The 21062-nt window shown below is 41.5% G+C and overlaps 1 protein-coding gene across 8 annotated transcripts in view; it reads left to right on the top strand.

The window, feature by feature from the left end:
- The window catches only part of GNAS (GNAS complex locus), a 56992-nt gene extending 50271 nt beyond the window's left edge, over nt 1-6721 (top strand). For all 8 annotated transcript variants that reach the window (XM_037811340.1, XM_037811341.1, XM_037811347.1 and 5 more), the window contains 8 exons: nt 302-399; nt 4558-4612; nt 4747-4820; nt 4962-5020; nt 5142-5262; nt 5432-5562; nt 5866-5933; nt 6216-6721. In XM_037811340.1, coding sequence (XP_037667268.1) covers nt 302-399; nt 4558-4612; nt 4747-4820; nt 4962-5020; nt 5142-5262; nt 5432-5562; nt 5866-5933; nt 6216-6362 — 753 coding nt within the window. In that variant the 3' untranslated portion in view covers nt 6363-6721. The remainder of the gene's footprint in view (nt 1-301; nt 400-4557; nt 4613-4746; nt 4821-4961; nt 5021-5141; nt 5263-5431; nt 5563-5865; nt 5934-6215) is intronic.
- The last annotated feature ends 14341 nt before the right edge of the window (nt 6722-21062 follow it).

Genomic DNA, 21062 nt, shown 5'->3' on the forward strand with positions numbered 1-21062 from the left:
CATTCTTCCTATACAGACAATTCTGGGAAGAAACAAAACAATTTGGTAGTTTACTCTCTCTGCTCCCTCCCCCCCCCTCCCCAAAATACAGGGGGAGACAACCCAATACCAGTAATTGATAACAATAGAAAAACATCAGGAATTAATTTCATCTAATCCTGAATCTGCTTAACATACTGAATGAAAGTTCCTTGTGATCATTAATTCATTAATTGGGCTCACAGGCGGGAATCACGCCACATGTGGGCCACAGGGCCACGGCACACACTCTCATTCATGTCTTCCTTGTGTTTGCCTCCAGGAATTCTACGAGCACGCCAAGGCTCTGTGGGAGGATGAAGGTGTGCGCGCTTGCTACGAGCGCTCCAACGAGTACCAGCTGATCGACTGCGCTCAGTAGTAAGTGATTCCTCTCTCTTGCAAATCGGCAAATAAAACCGGCGAGAACGGACAAAGTAGCAAAAACCCTGCACCACTCTTGCTTTTGAAGTTATTTGCAAATGATTTCTTTCCACAGAAGCAAACCAGTTATCCCTACCTGCAGTTAGAAAGTTCTAGTCTGATTCATTAGTTTTATAAAGCCCTTAATTGCACTTTTTAGTGCAGTAACATTGTTATGTAAACAATTAATGCCTTTTAAAGTAAAATAATTACTTGCAATAAACTGATTTTCATAATTAATTAGCTTGGAGTAATTAACTGAATTGACCTCTAAGCATTTAGGGAAATAGGGCAGCTCACACACTTTGGATAATGTAAAAATATTATATTTTATTGCTGGAATTTAAACACATGACAAAGAGGAATGGTGAAGAGACAAACAGACCTCCCTTCCTCAGTAGTTGGCAACTATGTAGCTATTTCTGTTGTCAGTACTGCTGTCAGGAAAATTACTGTCATAGCTGTCATAGCCCAGTAGTACTAGATTTTGTTAATCTAGAAAGAGTTGGTTTTCTGTTGTCTTGACTTCTGAACTCTATTTCACATCCTTATTTATTCACTCACACCAGCCTCAATTCAAGGATGGTAAGTGATCCGTGGATTTTCAATCCTAAACCATACAGCTAAGCACACAGGACAGCGGTGGGGTTATTTTCAAATCAAACAGATCACCTGAGAGGACGACAGGTTCGGGCTAGCGCTGGCCCTGGGATGGGCCTCCTGGTCCAGGGCGAGACCTTAGACCATCCTTGGACGACCACACACACCCAGTGGATTTCTCCCTCTGCCCCGATCCCATCCAGAAAATCTGCTTTCAAGGAAGAAATTAATTTGGGGGAGAATCTTTGATCTTAACCTCCCAGACCCTCTCTGGCACACGTCCTTTCCTCTGTTCAAGCACATGTTCTAATTTTAGCTGATTTAAATTTCTTTATGAATTTAAAACTTTTAAGTGAATCAAGCTTCATTCTGCCCTATTAGAAAACACCGGGAAATACTTGCCTGAAGTTTGCCCTGAAGGTAGACTCATTGGGCCCAGCACTTGACAGGTTTGGTGAAATTCCTAGCCAGGCCACGACCGGATCCCAGGCCCCCTGCCCCTCCGTCCTTTCTCTGGCTGCAGTTAAGCTGCCTTTGGTCACTGGTTGAGACGTCCACCTCCTTTCACGAGTCAGCGTCCTCGTAACACCTGAGCTACAGTTGCCACGCAGGTGTAAGCCAAGGTGAAACCTGTTAAATTCTAGGCACATAGCACGGTAGCCTCAGGATTATTGAGGAAGATGAGTGTCAGTCAGTGGAGAAGGAGAAAATTTAAGAACTTCTGCTCACCTTTACCTGATGCCTGAGCTGCTACACCCATTGCCTAAAACCTGGCAGGCTTTCCCCGGGGAGATCCTTGCCCTGTTCCCACCTGGTTGCCACAAACACCCTTCATGGCGTGTCTTCCAGTGGACATAATACCCCACATCTGGGAAGTTACCTTTTAAATATTTTACAACCTCTCTCATCCTGTACATGATACAGCAAGCATATGGTGGCCAGGCTCATAAAAACATTTAAAGAGATCTCTTGTTTACTGATGCTGTGCAATGTATAAAGCAGTCTCGGTTATGTTATTTTGAAGGAACAATGTATTTTCCGACTGGGAAGTGGGAGAACAGTAGATGTTTGTGGTATTTTGGCCTCTTAGGTAAGGAGCTGAAACTCAGTGACTCTTTTGTTGTAGGAAGCATTAGGGAACGTGGACAAGAGTACCAGCAGGGCTGGCCAAGAGCTCAAACTGTGTTACTTAGTAGCCTTGAGCCTGACGAACTTATTGTGAAAATCAGTTGAATAAATAGGATGAAGTAGTTATCAGTTAAACAACCCGCAAAAGACAAGTCCTCTAGAATTCCTGTTATCTCCAAATCTCATAAGCTTATTTTAGGGTCTGTGAAACATATCAATTTATCTTTCCCCTGCTTTCCCATAGGAAGTGCATTTGCTTATTTTCATTTGTCACATGCATATATATTTCATGGTTTAATATCCCAGCAAATTTGTGTATTTTTTCAAGGAACAGAAAAACAGTCCATCTTGGCCAGTCAGTAGGACCCCAGCCCCCACTACTTCTTCAACAAAGTCCCTGATTTTCTCAAAAGTTTGAACTAAAAGCTGGAAGCGCTAATTATAGTAACGCAAAACAAATGGAAATCCTGGAATTGTTTGCATTTTGTATTTTGGATCCAAGTCAGAAGTTAAGTACAGGTACAAGATTAAGATTGGGAAAGTTTAGATTAGAAAGGCTTAGGTTAGGAAGTTTAGCCATCCCAGTTTTGAATGCTTTGGTAATGTGTGTGTGTGTGTGGGGGGGCAATTTCATTAATTAAATTAGTTTAACCAGGGTTTTTTAGGTTTTTTTTCCTTGCACCATTTAAGTTTTTAAAAAGCAACACTAGATGACTCCTTGCAGCTTGATCTTCAAAGAGCAACATTTGCACAGCAAAGTTTCAAGGAAACTACAGAGAAAAAGAGAACAACACAGCTTAAAACTTTTAAAATGTCTTCCCTAACTGGATGATTCAAACAGCCCTGCCTTTGAAATGACCAGTATGTTTCTGGTTTAACTGCCTTTATGTTAAAGTTGAGGTGCTGGTTCCTTGCCCATTTCTTAAGCTGCCTATTTTTATTTGTTGAGCTGGGGTTTGGCTGGCCCCCTTCCAGATGTCTCTCTCACAAGATTTGGTGCTGATGAGCTATTTATAGAACTGTGGTTCTGTTGTCATGGCAACCGTGCTGGAGGCCAGGGCGGCTGGGGAGCTATTTCTGGACTGTAATGTAAGACTGATTGGGCAAGTTAGTATATCCTCCAGCCAGACTAACTCTAAACTGGTAAAAAGGAAGGGGGGGGGGGGACTTACAGAATTTCTTTAAATAGACTTTTCTTGCTTTGTGATATTCTTTCATGGTTAGCCCACTTTAAAGTGATGTAGCCCACCACCAGCAAAAAAAAAAAAAAAGATAAAAAACTTTTTTACATTAATTTTTCCATATTAATTATGTTACCCCAATCTTTAAAATATTAAGTTTCCTAATTGTATTTCCAGTCTAGCAACATAAGCAAGCTACTTTCTGCTTTGTGAAAAGTTATAACTGTAGAGTTGGAGATGGAGACAAGCAGTTTTTGTGTGAAGCTTTGGTAATCGGACCCCGGAAGAAACTGTCACCGGGATGGCCGCGAGTTCTTTGTGGGTTTTTTTTGTTTGTTTGTTTGGTTGGGGTTTTTTTTTTGACAAAAAGTTTTAATATCTGGAGTGTTCTATTTCATGGACCTAGCAAAACAGAAGGGGACTTGGTGTTTGTTTCCTGTTCGGTGTGGTCAGGACAAGAAGGGCCCCTTGGTGCCAGCCTCTTTTGTTCTCTTTAATAAATGAGATTCTTAAAAAGTAGAAGGAAGGGATACAGATTCTGAGTAACTAAAACGGTCTCGTGTTCATTAGTCCCTTGGGCAGAAAAAGCTTGGTGCTTTTAAGTCTGCCATTTTACATTTTTTCTTCAAAACAGAATGGCGAGGACATATACAATTTTCAAATTATTTGCCATTTTAGTCAAAGCCAAACAATTCAAAAATTTAAATTTGTTGTCAGTCATCATCAAAGGGCACAAAAACCTGATGGCTCAGATTTGGGCCCTCTGCTGATTGATGGCACAAAACCAGCCTTTTAAAATCAAAAGCAAGAACAAAACCCACCACTGTCCTGTGCTGTCTGTAGTCCAGATGCCTGGCGAGTTTCTGGAATATCTTGTAGAAGTATTTTTAGTTCCCTGATTCCTAGATGGCGAGTTCAGATTGCTACAGCTTTTTTCTTTTAAAAAGAAAAAAAAAATTCTTAACTTGAAATAACTAATTAGTCAGCCACATGCATTTCTAGAATTGTTTGTCTTAAATTCAGTTTGCTACAACCTGTCTAAGGTATGAGCACTGAGCCACAAAGGTTTACACAAGCAGGACACCATTGCCTTAATGCCCTGTAGCTGCGGGATAGTCATTTTCGTTGAGCTTGACTTTGTAGAGAGACACGACTACTTGGCAAATTGATGTGAGCTCTGAACGCCTCATGTTTCTCTTTCTCCCAGCTTTCTGGACAAGATTGATGTCATCAAGCAGGCTGACTATGTCCCCAGCGACCAGGTGTGTGAAAACCTGTCACAGGCAGAGGCCTTGAAGCCCTCTTTTAAAGCTGGCCAAGAGTTTTATTCCAGATTGGCCACTATTATTTTTTGGGTTGGTTTGGGTAAGATCCATTGACCTGAATTTTGTTTTAGGACCTGCTTCGCTGCCGCGTCCTGACTTCTGGAATCTTTGAGACCAAATTCCAGGTGGACAAAGTCAACTTCCAGTAAGTGAATATTTTGCTTTTTCGTAAAACGGAGTTATTTGTTCCTTGATGTTCCTTCTGGCTCTTAGGGTGACAGACCCATGTTTAGCCCTTTGGGAATAACCAGATATTGTTTCTCCCCCACCCCCCTCCCCACCCCAGCATGTTCGATGTGGGCGGCCAGCGCGATGAACGCCGCAAGTGGATCCAATGCTTCAATGGTACGAAGGACCTTTTGCTTTCTTTGATTGCTAAGGATCCCTTACACTTGCATCTCCCCTTTCTTTTTCCACCCCCTCAGCTCCCTTCTAATGCCCATGGTTTTGCTTTCCTGTGGTTCAGATGTGACTGCCATCATCTTCGTGGTAGCCAGCAGCAGCTACAACATGGTCATTCGGGAGGACAACCAGACCAACCGCCTGCAGGAGGCTCTGAACCTCTTCAAGAGCATCTGGAACAACAGGTTTGTCGAGGGACCCCTGGCCCCTCCCCACCCTGGAGCCCTGATCTTGAGGCTCTGCTTTTGGGCTCTTAGAGAAAAGAATCTTGTCCAAGTGCTTGTGCAAGCATTTCAGACTCCTCGTAAAAGGCTTTCTTTTCCTGGGAAGTAAACCGTCTTCCTTTTGTGCCAGATGGCTGCGCACCATCTCTGTGATTCTGTTCCTCAACAAGCAAGATCTGCTTGCTGAGAAAGTCCTCGCTGGAAAATCAAAGATTGAGGACTACTTTCCAGAATTTGCTCGCTACACTACTCCTGAGGATGGTGCGTATATTTTCCTTTCTGCAACTGATCGCAGCGCGTTCTGGCTTATTGGTTCTATACAGTCGCGTGTACATTAAAAGTTTACATTCTTGGTGCTTTTAATCAAATGGTCTAGCTGAAACCATACCTCCACTCCCCACCACCAAACTAGGACCCATAAAGGAAGCAAGACACGCTTACTTCCCCAAATTTTTGTATGAAGAAATAAAAGTTCAGAGAACTTCATGATGTTAGCACTCTAGCGCTGTGCTAACATTTTATAATTCCCTTAAAAAAAAAACAAAATATTTATTTTCTTCCTAGCTACTCCCGAGCCCGGAGAGGACCCACGCGTGACCCGGGCCAAGTACTTCATCCGCGACGAATTCCTGGTGAGTGGAGCTCTCCTTTACCTCCCCCTCTTGCTCATTCTCTTTTTCTTACGGGTGTAAATTTACTTAATACTAAACGTAGGGATTGAACACACCCATTCTTCAGTTTTATGTCACAAACATCCAGTGCAGTTTCCAGCTGTCAGTGCCCCCTACGTGGTTTTGTTTTAATGTAACTTCAGTCGCTGGTGAGCAGTTGTTCTTGGCAGATGGTCCCCGTGGACGATGGGGGTGTCCTTGAGAAGGGTGGGGCTGACCACACTCCTGCGTTTGTGCCCACAGAGAATCAGCACTGCCAGTGGGGACGGACGCCACTACTGCTACCCCCACTTCACTTGCGCTGTGGACACTGAGAACATTCGCCGCGTGTTCAACGACTGCCGTGACATCATCCAGCGCATGCACCTCCGTCAGTATGAGCTGCTCTGAGAAGGGAACCCCCAAATTTAATTAAAGCCTTAAGCACAATTAATTAAAAGTGAAACGTAATTGTACACGCAGTTAATCACCCACCATAGGGCATGATTAACAAAGCAACCTTTCCTTTCCCCTGAGTGATTTTGCGAACCCCCTTTTCCCTTCAGCTTGCTCTAAATGTTCCAAATTTAGAAAGCTTAAGGCGGCCTACCAGAAAAGAAAAAGAAAAAAGGCCACAAAAGTTCCCTCTCACTTTCAGTAAATAAAACGACAGCAGCAAACATAAATAAATAAATAAGTGAAATAAATGAAATAAATATTGTTTTGTGCAGCATTAAAAAAATCAGAATAAAAATTAAATGTGGGCAAGAGATGCGAATCCCGTGACTTATTTGCGGCTCATCCATGATTTCCACTTGGCCCCTGATGACTGCATCAGAATGGTGGGTGGCTCCACATTGAGGTGATAAGCCCCAAGGTTAAAAGTGGGTATAAAACCTTGCCACTCAGTGTTTTCATTGACCTACTCTGGTTTCTCAAAACAGTTTGCAAGCTATATAAAGTCCACCACTATCCCCGGGTCAAAGAAGTCTACATTTGAATAACCACTGCCTGAGCCAAAGGTTCTGCTGACCACACTGTCGTACAACGTACCTGTTTACCCATAGGCTTCCCCCAAAAAGGCATTATGGGTTTTGCTGTCTGTTCAGCTCTAGGATGTGGACTCGATCATGCAGGGAAATGGACAAATGAAGTGTTCAGTTCAGTAAGGGAAGGGGGGGTATTCAAGAAATGGTGTTGAAACAACTGATCAACCTTTTGGGACGAACTTCAGCTGCATGCCCACCGCATTCCATACCCCAAAATAAATGAGTGTGGATCAGTCCCACTTAGAAGTCCTTTTTAAGCATGACCCAAGACCTAAAAGCCTCAAAGGGTGGAAAAATGACAACTAAAAACATTAAAACCACACATAAAGGATGAAGAGGGGCGTGGGGGATGTGGTAAAAACAATGCAACAAAGGGTTGATTTCCCTAATAAGCAAAGAGTTCTGAAGCAAAGAAAAAAAATCATAAAAATAGGCAATTTACAAAAAAGAAATATAAATAGCCAAAAAAAGTTGGGGAACATGTGGAGCTATACTCACAATGAAAAGAAACATACATCAAAACCATTTTTCCACGATTGGGGGGGGTGGGTGGCGGCTGTCATGGTGCCCCACATTAAACAGTGAAGCCAGGTTGGAGTCTGGGCTCCCCAGTCTTTTACCCCCAGGCTCATCCCTCCCAGTGCAGCCCCCACGCCCATGCCGTGGCTCTCCTGGAGCAGTGCTCCACAGCATCACTGCGGCCTTCGCGACTGGCCACATGGGACATGAATCTAGATGACGCCAAGGGCCTGCCATCATCCAGCCCAGAAGCCTCTCTGTTCTGCTTTTCAAAGCCAATTCTACCCAGCCACACAGTCCAGTACAAGGCAGAAAAACTAGTAATACAAATGCCTCCCAAATAAATACCCTAGTCTCCATATACCTTTCAAAGCACCCTGCATAACACACAACCATGAAAACATTGTGTGCTTGCTATGCAGGTTAAATTACAAGACCATCCCCAAAAGCCCCCCAAATAAACACAATCCAAAGAAAAATCAGTACTAGCTATGCGAATGGATCCAGCCAGCCAGCCAGCCCACCAAGTCCCATAAGCCTCCAAAGCGCCCCAAATAAACAAATCTCATTCAAAATTGGGTACCAGCTATCAAATGCTGCAAAACCAGCTGTCAGATGAACCCCATTCAAAATAAAAAAGGTGGGATGACTTAAAAAAGAAGGTTCAACACAAGTACCTTAGCCCTTCTCCAACCAGATGGCCCCTGGGGGGTGGGAGTAGGGGTTATGCCCCTCCTACATGGGAATTCTGAAACCTCCACTGAGCAATCCACAGCTACTGACACCGCACTAGGCACATTCCCATCAAATTCAGAAAACAAATTCCAGGCCCTAACGTAGTCAGCCCAAGAAAAATGATAGCCCAGGATCCCCTCTTGCTGGTCAAACTTAGTAGAGACCTTGTGATCTCTTCTAGAAGGGATAAATAAAAGCCACAGCTATGTGGCCCCAAATACGTGCCAGTCCTTGACCTAAACACTTTACGTGCAATTCACCCTCACAACAACCCAATGAGAGAGTCAGCTGTTGCCACAAACCAAGAGCAAACAGAGGGCCCTGAGAAGCCTAAGTCATGGGAGGCCCTCAGAGGCCAAAGACTTGCCCCAAGAGACGCCGTGAGTCAGCGGGGAGATGGGCTTCAAGGTCAGGTCTCCCAGGCCCACTGCTTGACAACCACACAATACTGCTCCCCAGAAGACAGCACGTGAGAGGGAAGAGCTTCCTGGGATTCTCTCCAGGGCACCCCTGGATAGGACAAAGACTGGGACCTTGAGGGGAAGTCCTGCATGGCCCTGGAGGATTTGCACCTCTGGAGGTGATACTGGGGAGGGAGCCCTCCTCCCTCAGAAAACAGCACTGCAGGCGCTCCTGCCTTCCTGCCAGTTCAGAGATTTGTTCCGGCGGCACCCCTGGTTGCTCAGTGGCATTTGAGGTTGGCTTCTTTCTCTAAGGATTCATCTTCTGTGTTTAAAACTTTTTCATTTTATTTTCCCTTTGACTCCGAGGCCAACATAACTTTCTAGGGTTATTTCAAAATCTGGATTCTAGGATTTTCAGAAAGCTGAAAATTATTAGAACTTCATCTGAACATTTGCTACAAGAAGTCATCATTTTTTAAATTAAAAGTTTAGCTGAATTTTAAATCTCTGTTCAAGTCCAGAACAACATATTTTTCTAAAAATAACAGTATGTGCCACTTTATAAAGGGGTGTAGGCCAATTATTATAAATGACTATTCATTGACATTTTAAAAATTAAAAAAATAATAATAAACCACGCACAGCATGAGGAGTACCTAGAATTGGGCAGGCTATTTCTCCACTTTCATTTATATTTAAACGTGGGCCAAATTATACCAAAAGAAATGGCCATATCGACATGGCACTTCTATGTCAAATGGTATTCTTATTCTCCCATCATAATGTCTTCCCGGACAGTTTTGTTCATCTTGTCAGTTAACAAATGCATAGAGTATTTAATCTATGCCAGCCACTGAGAGTTCTGCTTGCACGGGGGTTATGTTCTGGTGGAGGAGGCACACATTTGCCAAATCAATAATTGAGAGAATTGTGGATGCTGACAAGGTCTTGGAGACAAAAGACAGGAAGAGGACAATGAGGTGTGTGAAGGTAGAAGGGAGGGATTCCACTTGAGGATAGTTAGAGAAGCCCCTTGGAGGGGATGACTTCCCATGGGAGCGTCAGAGGATGGGAAAGAGCAAGCATCCAAGGACTAATAGCTAATGTCATTATTTTAGATGCTTATTAATTATTATAACACACAAATAACATTCGGTGAGCACTTTACCATGTGCCGGACACTGTCCTAGGCCCTTTTTAGGGATTGTCTCCTTTACTCCTTTTGAAACCTGAGGTAGGAACTACCATTGTACAGATGATAGTTCAAAAGTGAAAAAGTAAATCTCATCTAAAATGTCATTTATGCAAACTATGCTCTTAATAAGAGTACACTGGAAAGGCTGTTTCAATAAGCACCCAATTTGAGTACTTGCTCCCCAGGTTCCCGACTTAGAGTTGGGGATTTTGTGTATCTGTGGGCAACTTTCCCATGTTTCAACATTCATGGACTATGTACAACTAGAGTTTTCTCGTGCTTCCTTTCTTAATTTCTGTATCAGGAATGTGTTCAGTTGCAAATAACAGAATCCTGACTTGAGTAGCACAAATAGAGACTCACTTAAGACCCTGGAGGTAGGTGGTCCCTGGTGTTATTTCAGCAGCTCCCTGATGGCAGGGCAGATGCTTTTACAATTCTCCTGCCTTTATGTCATTGTCCCAAGGTAGGATCATGTCTCAGCCAAGGCAGAAAGGAGGGAAAAGGGATAGCCAAGTCTCTCTTTTTATCAGGAATGTAAGGCTTTCCTAGGCACCCTCCCATTCACCCCCCACCATGTGAAATACACATAGCTAACCAGATAGATGTCCAGGTAGGTAGGTAGATTGGTAGGTAGGTAGGTAGATTAGATTAGGTTAGATTAGATAGATGATAGATGTATGAGAGAGAGAGAGACAGAGAGAGAGAGAGAGAGAGACTGTTCAATAAGACGGTTACACATACACACCTTACCCACAAATAGAAGGTTTCATCATTTCCTATTGCATGGACTTTGGTGGAACATCTAGAAAAACATATCCAGGGCCTATAGTTTTGAAGGATTAGGGGACATACCAGGTAAAGAAACAAACTTTCAAATCATAAGAAATTAATTTGCACAATTCTATGCAAAACACTTGAAAGCATAGGTGAAATAGAGAATTGTTCAGAAAAATACTATAAACCAAAACTGATCCTGGGGAGACAAAAAGTCTACACAGACCGGTTACCTTAGAAAAAAATAGAGAGGGTAGTTAGAGAACTCCGTGACAAAAAGGCTCCAGGCTCCCACTGGGGTGAGGGGCTAGAGACTGGAAGGCATACAGAAAGGTTTCTAGGGTGCTAGTAAGTTTCTGTTCCTTGATTTAGATGCTGATTAAACAAATATATTCCATTTGAGAAAATACATTGAGCTGTACACACATGGTTTGTTCACTTTCCAGTATGTATATTATACTTTAAAAAGTTAAAGGAAAATGAAAAATGGAAAAGGAAAAGGCTCTAGGTCAGGTGGTTTCATAGGGGAATTCTATGAAACTTTTAAAGGTCAAGTAATTCCAATGTTACTTAATTTCAGAGCATAATAAAAGAAGGAAAACTTCAAACTTATTCTTATGAAGCAAATAAAACATTGATTCTAAATCCTGTCAAAGATTGCACCAAAAATGAAAATTACAGACCAATTTCATATATATATGCATAAATATATTGCATATATATGCAAAATTTTAAAACATGAACATACAATCTAATATTACATTAAAAAATAGTACACCTTATACAGGTGAGATTTATTCTAGGAATTCAAGAATTATTCAATATTAATAAATACAATGATGTAATATATCATATTAATAGAGTTAAAGAGAAGAGTAATCACATGAAAAAAAGCATTTTCCAAAAGTTAATACACATTCATATTTTTAGAAAACCAATAAAACAGTACTTTCTTAATAGAATGACTATGTATAGTATAGATAGCATATATATACTATTTAAATAATATATATAGTATAGTATATATAGAACAGTGTGTACATATAAACAGTGTTTTTAATGAGGAACCTCTAAAAGCTTTTCCACTAATATCAGGAAAAGGAAAAACAGGGATGCCTCACACCCTCTTACTATTTATCATTATATTAAATATATAGGTCAATTTAACTAGATAAAAGAAAGAAATAAGAGGCCTGAGACTTGGAAAAGAAGAAGTAAAACTATATCATTTTTTGTAGGTGAGATATCATTTTAAAATCCCAAAATACACTGAAAAAGAATCACTAAAAATAAGAGAATTTAGTAAAGAACAGGTTTATAAAATCAGCATGCAAATATCAATAGCAATGATGATACTGTGAACCAGTGATTGTATACTTCGGATGGTTTCTGTGCTGTGTGAATATTATCTCAATAAAATTGCATTAAAAAAAACAGAAAAAAAATCAATAGCATGTGAACAGTAAAACAATAAAGCTCTTAAAAGAAAACATAGGACTGTTCCCTCTGGATAAACCCAGATCTTATAATTCATTGACATGTCTCTTAAATCTTATTCAATCTGTAGGTTTTCTCCTCTTCCCACCCCACACTCTCTTACAGCTTAGTTGTTGAAGAAACTGGGTTGTTTGTCCTGTAGAGTTTTTTATATTCTGGATTTTGCTGATTACATCCTCGTAGACCTAGTTGGAATTCTGATTTGAAGAAACTAACTGTAAAAGAGAAGTGTATGACATCCCAAAGTAATTTGTGCAGAGAATAAAAATATATATTCGGGCCCCCTCTGAGGAGCTGGGGGAGGATGCAGAGGTGTTGGACTTCCTCACCTGGATTGTTGCTGATGTTCTCACAAACACAGGGGACCGACAGCTTGACATGCCAAGCCCTCTGTCTTGGGCTGGCCCCTGTGAAGCTTGTTACTGCAAAGGAGAGGCTAAACCTGCTTATAATTGTGCCTAAGAGTCTCCCCGAGTGCCTCTTTGTTGCTCAGATGTGGCCTTTCTCTCTAGCTAAACCACCCTGGCAGGTGAACTCACTGCCCTCCCCGCTATGTGGGACCTGACTCCCAGGGATGTAAATCTCCCTGGCAATGCAGGATATGACTCCCGGGGATGAATTTGGACCTGGCATTGTGAAATTGAGAACATCTTCTTGACCAAAAGGGAGATGCAAAATGAAACGAAATAAAGCTTCAGTGGCTGAGAGATTTCAAATGGAGTCGAGAGGTCACTCTGGTGGACATTCTTATGCACTATATAGATAACCCTTTTTAAGTTTTAAGATATTGGAATAGCTAGAAGTAAATACCTGAAACTATCAAACTGCAACCCAGTGGTAGCCTTGACTCTTGAAGATGATTGTTTAACAATGTAGCTTACAAGTCATGACAGTGTGATTGTGAAAACCTTGTGGATCGCACTCCCTTGATCCAGTGTATGGATGGAGGAGTAGAAAAATGGGGACAAAAACTAAATAAAAAATAGCATGGGATGGGGGGGATGATTTGGATGTTCTTTTTTATTTTTATTTTTTATTCTTATTCTGATTCTTTCCGGTATAAGAAAAATGTTCAAAAATAGATCAGGGTGATGAATGCACAACTATATGATGGTAGTGTGAATAGCTGATTGTACACCATGGATATATATGTGACTATATCTCAATAAAACTGAATAATAAAAAAAAAGAAGTGTATGAAATTATCAGGGAAATTTGAACAGTGACTGGATATTTGACAATATTTTAAAAAAGGGTTAATATTTTGAGGCATGATAAGGGTATGAGGTTTTTGTAAAGAGGTCCTATTTTTGGTATATATCCACCAAAACAATTGCGGATGGAATAATATGGTGTTCCAAAATAATTCAGTGGGGTGGTGGTTGGAAGTTGGGCAGTGGAATGCTGGTAATTGTTCAACAACTGGCTGTCCAGACAGGGGAAAAAAAAGACTTGATTTGTAGCATTTTAATTTGTGATTTGTAAATACTGCCAACATGGTTTAATTCAAGCACCCAAGAGCATAGTGTTGGAAAGAGGTGAGTACAATCAGCTCTTGACAAAGAGTAAAGGCTGGCTTCAGCCCACCCCTGATAAAGTGGTAGAGATGAAACAAGATTGGCTGTGACTGACCCCTACCTCACTCCATATGCAAAAATTAACTCAAAAAATAACCTAAATAAAAGAGCTAAACCCATAAAACCCTTAGAAGAAAACAGGAGAAAAACTTCAGAACCTTGTATTCGGCAATGGATTCTTAGATGTAACACCAAAAGCATGAGCAACAAAAGACAAAAATAGAAAAATTAGACTTCATCAAAATTAAAAACTTTTGTACGTCAAAGAACATTACCAAAAAATGTGAAAAAACAAACTACAGAATGGAAGAAAATATTTGGAAATTATACATCTGATAATGGTTTCATGTCCAGAATATATAAAGAACTCCTATGACTCAACAACAAGACAACCCAATTTAAAAACGGACAAAGGACTTGAATAGACAGTTCTCTAAAGGAGATATACAAATGGCCAAAAAGCACATGAAAAGATATTCAAAATCATTAGTCATTAGGGAAATGCAGATCAAAACCACTATGAGATATCATGTCATATTCACTAGAATGGCTATTATTAAAAAAGAGGGAAAAAAAAGGAAAATAACAAGTGTTGGTGAGGATATGAGAAACTGGAAGCCTCATGCATTGGTGGTGGGAATGTAAAAAGGTGCAGCTGCTGTGGAAAACAGTTTGGTGGTTTCTCAAAAGGTTAGACATAGAATTAACATAGGACCCAGCAATAAACCTAGGTATATACCCCCAAAAATTGGAAACAGGAACTCAAACAGATACTTGTACACCAGTGTTCACTGCTGCATTATTTACAATAACCAAAAGGTAGAAACAACACTATAATGGATGAATGGACAAACAAAACGAGGTATAGCCATACGTGGTGGTTTGGAGTTATGCATCCCAGAAAAAAGTGTTCTTTAATCTTAATCCGTTCCCGTGGGTGTGAACCCATTGTAAACAGGACCTTTTGATGATGTTACGTCAGTAAAGGTGTGGCCCAAATGAATCAGGATGGGTCTTATTTCTCTTACTGGAGGCCTTAAATAGAGAGAAGCCGCAGGAAGCAGCCAGAAACTGGGAGTCAACAGAACCCGAAAGAGAAAGGAGACACCGCCATGTGCATTGCCACGTGATGGAAACGCCCAGTAAGCCGGAAGATTGCTGGCCAGAAGAAGATGCCAACCCTGGGAAGCAGCAAGCCTTCTAGCTCCTGAAATCATGAGCCGATACATTCCTTTTGTTAAGTCAACCCACTGTATGGTATTTGTTTTAGAAGCCAGGAAACTAAACACACCATACAACCAAACCCTAATCAGCCACAAAAAGGAATGGTATTCTGATACATGCTATGACATGGATGAACTTTGAAAACATGCAAAGTGAAAAAAGTCAGACACAGGAGGACAGATACTGCATGACCCAGCTTATATGAAGGAACTAGAATAAGCAAATTCATAGAGTCAGAAAGTAGATTAGAGGTTCCCAGAGGCTGGGGGGTATGGGGGAGGAAGGATGGGAAGTGATTGCTTAATGGGTACACGGTTTCTGTCTGGGGTGATAAAAAGGTTTTAGTAATGGATGGTGATGGTCGCACAACATTGTAAATAGAATTAATGCCACTGAAGCATATACTTAAAAATGGTTAAAAAGGCAAATTTTATGTTATATATGTTACCACAATAAAGTTTTTAAAAAAGATTGGCTCTGAATTAATAATTCTTGAAACTGGGTGATGAGAACAAGGGAGTTACATTATGTTTTCTCTCTAATTTTGCATATACTTGATATTTTAATCAAAATTTTAAAACCAGGAAAGAAAAATCTCAGACTTGAAGATTAAATGGAAAAAATTTTCAATGCCCTTGCAAATCATTATGAAAAAAGATTACACGTAATCATGTCAACAGCCCATGGGAGACTTGGCAAACTAAAATAATGTAGTAGAAAGAACAAATATGTATTGAGTGCCTCCTACCTGGCCCTGGTTTCAGTGCTTTACAGGGACTAACTCAAGAGGCTGTTATTATCCTTGTTTTACGGGTGAGGAAACCAAGGCACAGCACGTTGGACACCTGCCTTGGTTTAAAGTCACACAACTAGTGAGTGGTAGAGCTGGGATTCAACGCAGGCACTCAGCCTCTAGAGTCTGCAGTTTTCAAATCCACCCATATTTCCTGACCCACTCAAAGAAATGCTTCACTCAAAGAAACACCCAAAAGTGTAAGATTTAAAATAAACTTACTGATGTTCTTGAAGGGTAGACAACACATGGCTTGGGAGATCCATTTCCTCAGCACAGAGGCGTTGAGGGCCTGCTTTGGGCCAGCGGTGAAGGGGAGCGTGGCCAGCAGGATGGTTTGGCTCTGTCTCAAAGGCGCGTGCCCTCCCCGTTTCCCAGCAGAATTTCTCTTCTATGGGACTTGGTGGGCAGAGGACGGAAACAATAGTTCCAAGTTTCTCAGTTAGCTTTTCATCAACATGATGTCCTGGTAATCTCTTTGCACAAACCTGTTATGGGTAATTTTTTGTATTTTTAAACACATAAATATTTTAGTCCTTGGTTATAGCACAGACTGCTTCATCCGTTCAATGAGCACTGAACATTTACTATCCACCAAGCACCATGCTGTAACACAGCGAATGGAACTGATAATGCGCTCTCTTTCTAGAGGAATAATTGGTACAGTAATGTGGACACCAAATAATCACGATAATTCCAGGGGTCACCAGGTCTCTATAAAACCAGGGAATGTGGTGGGGGGTGGGGGGTGGGAGCACAACCCAGGGGGACCCCTGGAGGCAGGCCAGGTCTTCCCATCACACATTTTGAGACCCAAATGTGTTTTCGTAATTAAGGCCTTTCGTGATTCACTTCTTGGAGAATCTGGCCTGCATCTCACTTCCCTTTCCCAAGTGGGGTTCCACGGAAACACAAGGTAAGAGCCAAGATTTCTGCTGCTGGCAGTTTCCTGGGTGGCGCAGGACTTGGAGCATGAGGGTGGGAAGCCAGCGAGCGTGGACAGGACTCAGACACCAGAATCTGGAATGAAAGGCGTTGAACTGCTCGCGGGTGTATCCTCAGAGCCCAGGACCCGGCACGAAGTCACTACTCAGGAAGAGCCGTGGAATGAACTGTCTGGGGGCTCCCTGGGATGGAGAGTTGGGAGGACATCTCCGTCACTCACCCCTGGAGCTCAGGTAACGGGGAGGTTAAGTCTGGGACTTTCCGGACCCCACCCACCTCCACCGCCCTACAGGCCCCTGCTTTGACTTCAAGTTTAAGAATAATTGAGACTGGCAGCTAGAAATAAGGAGCTACGAGCTGGAGAAAAGAATCAGTTCTTCTCTTCTTCCAAGAGGAGAAAAATAATTAAAGAAAAGAAAAAAAAAAAAAAATACCATGACCCCGTTCCCCAAGGCTCGTCGGAGTATCTCAAAGGAAACTGAGAACCTTCATTTAATTGGGCTTCAGCAAGCAAGGATTTTGAGAAATGGGAAATTGTTTGCAGGGTTGGGATTCCTGAACAGCCCCTGGAGCAAAGGTTAAGTATGCTTGTTGTATGTTCTCGTCATTGACTCCTCGATGCCTGGTACTTGCTTTAGTTTTATCGATCAATAGCAAAGTGAGGGTCCTTGGAAATTGCAGTACCTCCCAGCAATGGCATGCTAAGTTATGTTCTTCAGGGTTTCATAATGTAACAGTGTTCAGCGAACATCTGAAGAGCCTTTAAAACCACATGGCATTTGGTAAATCTATAGTGACTTTGTTTCCCCCTCTGTTTTGGCTTTTCATCCTAGTTATCAAGCAACCTTTGGTGACAGCGTCCAGAATGACAGAATTTTTCTGATGGCTCTTGAGGTCAAAATGCCTTGGGCCCCCCAGCTCAGGAGCTCAGGGGACCAGGACAAAGGGCTCCGTGCGGAGGAGGGGGAGGTGGGGGATGTGAGTCAAGTGCTGTCTAGAAATAAACTGTGTGGCCTTGAGAGATAAAGTTAACCTTTCAAGGCAACAGGCTAATATTTGGTTTAATTATCTCTTCCCAGGTACTAAATGACACTCTGGTGGTCTCACCAGTAAATTTATCTCTCGAATGGGAGCCATTTACTAATAACATACTTCGGGAGTCAATTCTCACTGTCTCAGGCAGCTTTTCTTGGAAAGGTCAGTTGTAGGCAGGCTCACTTCTTTTCTGCCAAAAGAATCAACTCAACCTGAGCAGAAATCTGATTACAAGATTCCACATTGAACTCTCCAGCAGACTTTCTCTGTGCCACAGGAAGGATCCTTCCAGCTGTGGGAAAAAAAAAAAAAAAATTGCTGCCAGGGAAACTCTCGGACTCTTCCACACATGAAGGATTTTAGGACAATGCAACCCAAATTCCCCACACGCCATTCATTTCATACTTAGTCCTAATCCCTGTGTGAATCCAGTTACATTCTAGAGAAACAGATGGCAGACTCTGTGTGTGAGTGTCCATGTCTACAGATTAGTTTAATACCCTTAGATGGTATTTGGGTATTTCTTATATACTAATGAACACTGTAGTACCTCAAACAGTTCTGTTTTCATAAGAGGATCCATGAATAATTTTCTTCAGGTTCTTTAATTTTTATGGCATTCATGTTTATACTTTTGCTTTTAATATGAAATAATAATAAAAATCAAGAACCCCTAAAAAAAATGTCTTGGGCCCCCAAAGTTTGAGGATCTCTTCAATCTGATCTCATTTGACAAACTTGGTGCTACATTTTTCTCCATTTCATACATAAAAGTTCTTTAGTACTAGATCGCTAATGGATTGGCCTTAAAATGCTGTAGATTGACATAGGGGACTGGTGGTTTGATGGGCTGAGCCCTCTACCACAGGACTTGGCCTTGGGAAGACGGTTGCTGCAAAGGAGAGGCTAGGCCTGCCTATACTTGTGCCTAAGAGTCTCCCCCTGAGTGCCTCTTTGTTGCTCAGATGTGGCCCTCTCTCTCCAGCTAAGCCAACTCAGCAGGTGAATTCACTGCCCTCTACTCTATGTGGGACCTGACTCCCAAGGGTGTAAATCTCCCTGGCAATGACTCCTGGGGATGAATCCGGACCCAGCATCATGGGATTGAGAACATCTTCTTGACCAGAAGGGAGATGTCAAATGAAACAAAACAAAGTTTCAGTGGCTGAGAGATTCCAAAAGGAGCCAAGAGGTCACTCTGGTGGGCATTTTTATGCACTCTATAGATAACCCTTTTTAGGTTTTCATGTATTGGAAAAGCTAGAAGTAAATACCTGAAACTATCAAACTGCAACCCTGTAGCCTTGACTCTTGAAGATGATTGTATAGCAATGTAGCTTACACGTGGTGACAGTGTGATTGTGAAAGCCTTGCAGATCACACTCCCTTTATCCAGTGTATGGATGGATGAGTAGAAAAATGGGGACAAAAAACTACATGAAAAATAGGGTGGGGAGGGGATGATTAGGGTATTTTTGGTTTTATTTTGTTTTTTATTCTTATTTTTACTTTTTCTGGTACAAGGAAAATGTTCAAAAAATAGATTGGGGTGATGATTGCACAACTATATGATGGTACTGTGAGCATTTGATTGTACACTTTGGATGATTATATAGTATGTGAATATATCTCAATAAAATTGAATTTTAAAAAATGCTGCAGATCAAAGAAATAGAGGCTCCAAAGAAAAATGGTAAAAGGTGAAGGAGAAACTGGACTCTTGGTACCCAAATTTTAAAGGTAAGATTCCATTTTCTTGCCTTCTTAAACAAGGGAATTATTGTCACTGGAGTAGCTAGAATAATTCTTATCAATATCCAGGAATAAGTATCAAATGCAGAAACAACTGCATTTTACAAAAGAGGCCTTTCCTTAATTAGTAATTGGAAATGTAAAAATCAGCACATAACACAGTTAACGTTTAAAATGACAGTACGTGATAACAAAGTGTTAAACCTTTACCCATAAAATTATAGCTCATTGTACAACCAATTGAGAAATTACCCCGTATGGCATTCTTTAATGGCTTCCCTCCAAACCCATAAACATTTCCATTAGCTTCCTATAGAGGCTCAAATACTCTTATAATGGTTTCGGCAGTAAACTGAAGTTGTAATAGTAGCCTTTTACTTTCTCTAGGAAGCAGAGAAACTGTAGGTGTCCTGGTATATCTCCGTGATGATGTGAGTTCTGTGGCTAAGGTGCCCCTGTCGGATGTAACTGGCGTCCACAGACACAGCGTGTGTGTTGAAAGTGAAAGCTCAGAGCGGTGTGCTTCTTTCTACATAAAAAAGAAAGCATTTTTAAGGTCGGACTTTTAGCTCATCCACACACCTGAACAGGCAGAGGGCTTTCCTGGGTATAATTCAATCGCATCTTCTGAAACCCAGATCTTCATTGCAAGAGTGTGGATTCATCTGAACTTGGAGAGTCAGATACTGTCAAAGTTCTCAAAATAAGCAATGCTGACAAACTTACTCTTACATTTCACTGCAGTGTGGATTCTTCAAAGCTGGTTCAATGACATGGAAATATTGGAAAGAATCTTGTCCTGTTTACTTGCTTCTTGCTTATTTGGTTCTTCGAGAATGATTTTGATACTTTGAGTCTCCTACTCTGATCCTTGACACACTTCATTACAAAGTAAAAGATGAATCAAATACAGGCGTACCTCGGTTTATGGCGCCCTGCTTTTTGGGCTTCGGGATATTGCATTTTTTACAAAATGAAGGTTTGTGGCGACCCAGCATCGAGCAAGTCTATATCGGCACCACCCTTCCAGCAGCATGTGATATTTCCAGCCTCCGTGTCACATTTTGGTAATTCTCACAATATTTCAAACTTTTTCATCCATGTTATATCTGTTATAGTGACTTGTGATCAGTGATCTCTTGTTGTTACTATTGCAAATGTTTTGGGGGGCCACGAGCTGCACCCAAATACAATGGCGAACTTAACTGATAAATGTGGGGTGTGTTCTGACTGCTCCACCAATCGGCCGCTCCCTGTCTCTCCCCCTCCTCTGGCCTCCCTATTCCTTGAGACACAACAATATTGAAATTAGGCCACTTAGTAACCCTACAATGGCCTCTAAATGTCCAAGTGAAAGGAAGAGTCGGTCACACTTCTCCCACCTTAAATGAAAAGCTAGAAATGATTATGCTTAGTGAGGCAGGCACTTTGAAAGCCGAGAAGGGCCAAAAACGAGGCCTCTTGCACCAAAGAGTCAACCAAATTGTGAATGCAACAATTTCTTGAAGGGAATTGAACGTGCTATTCCAGTGAACACACAAATGATAAGAAAGTGAAATAGCCATATTGCTGACATTGGACAAAGCTTGAGTGGTCTGGATAGAAGATC

The sequence above is a fragment of the Choloepus didactylus genome, chromosome 19 (genome assembly GCF_015220235.1).
Source record: "Choloepus didactylus isolate mChoDid1 chromosome 19, mChoDid1.pri, whole genome shotgun sequence".
In the NCBI taxonomy this organism is placed as follows: Eukaryota; Metazoa; Chordata; class Mammalia; order Pilosa; family Megalonychidae; genus Choloepus; species Choloepus didactylus.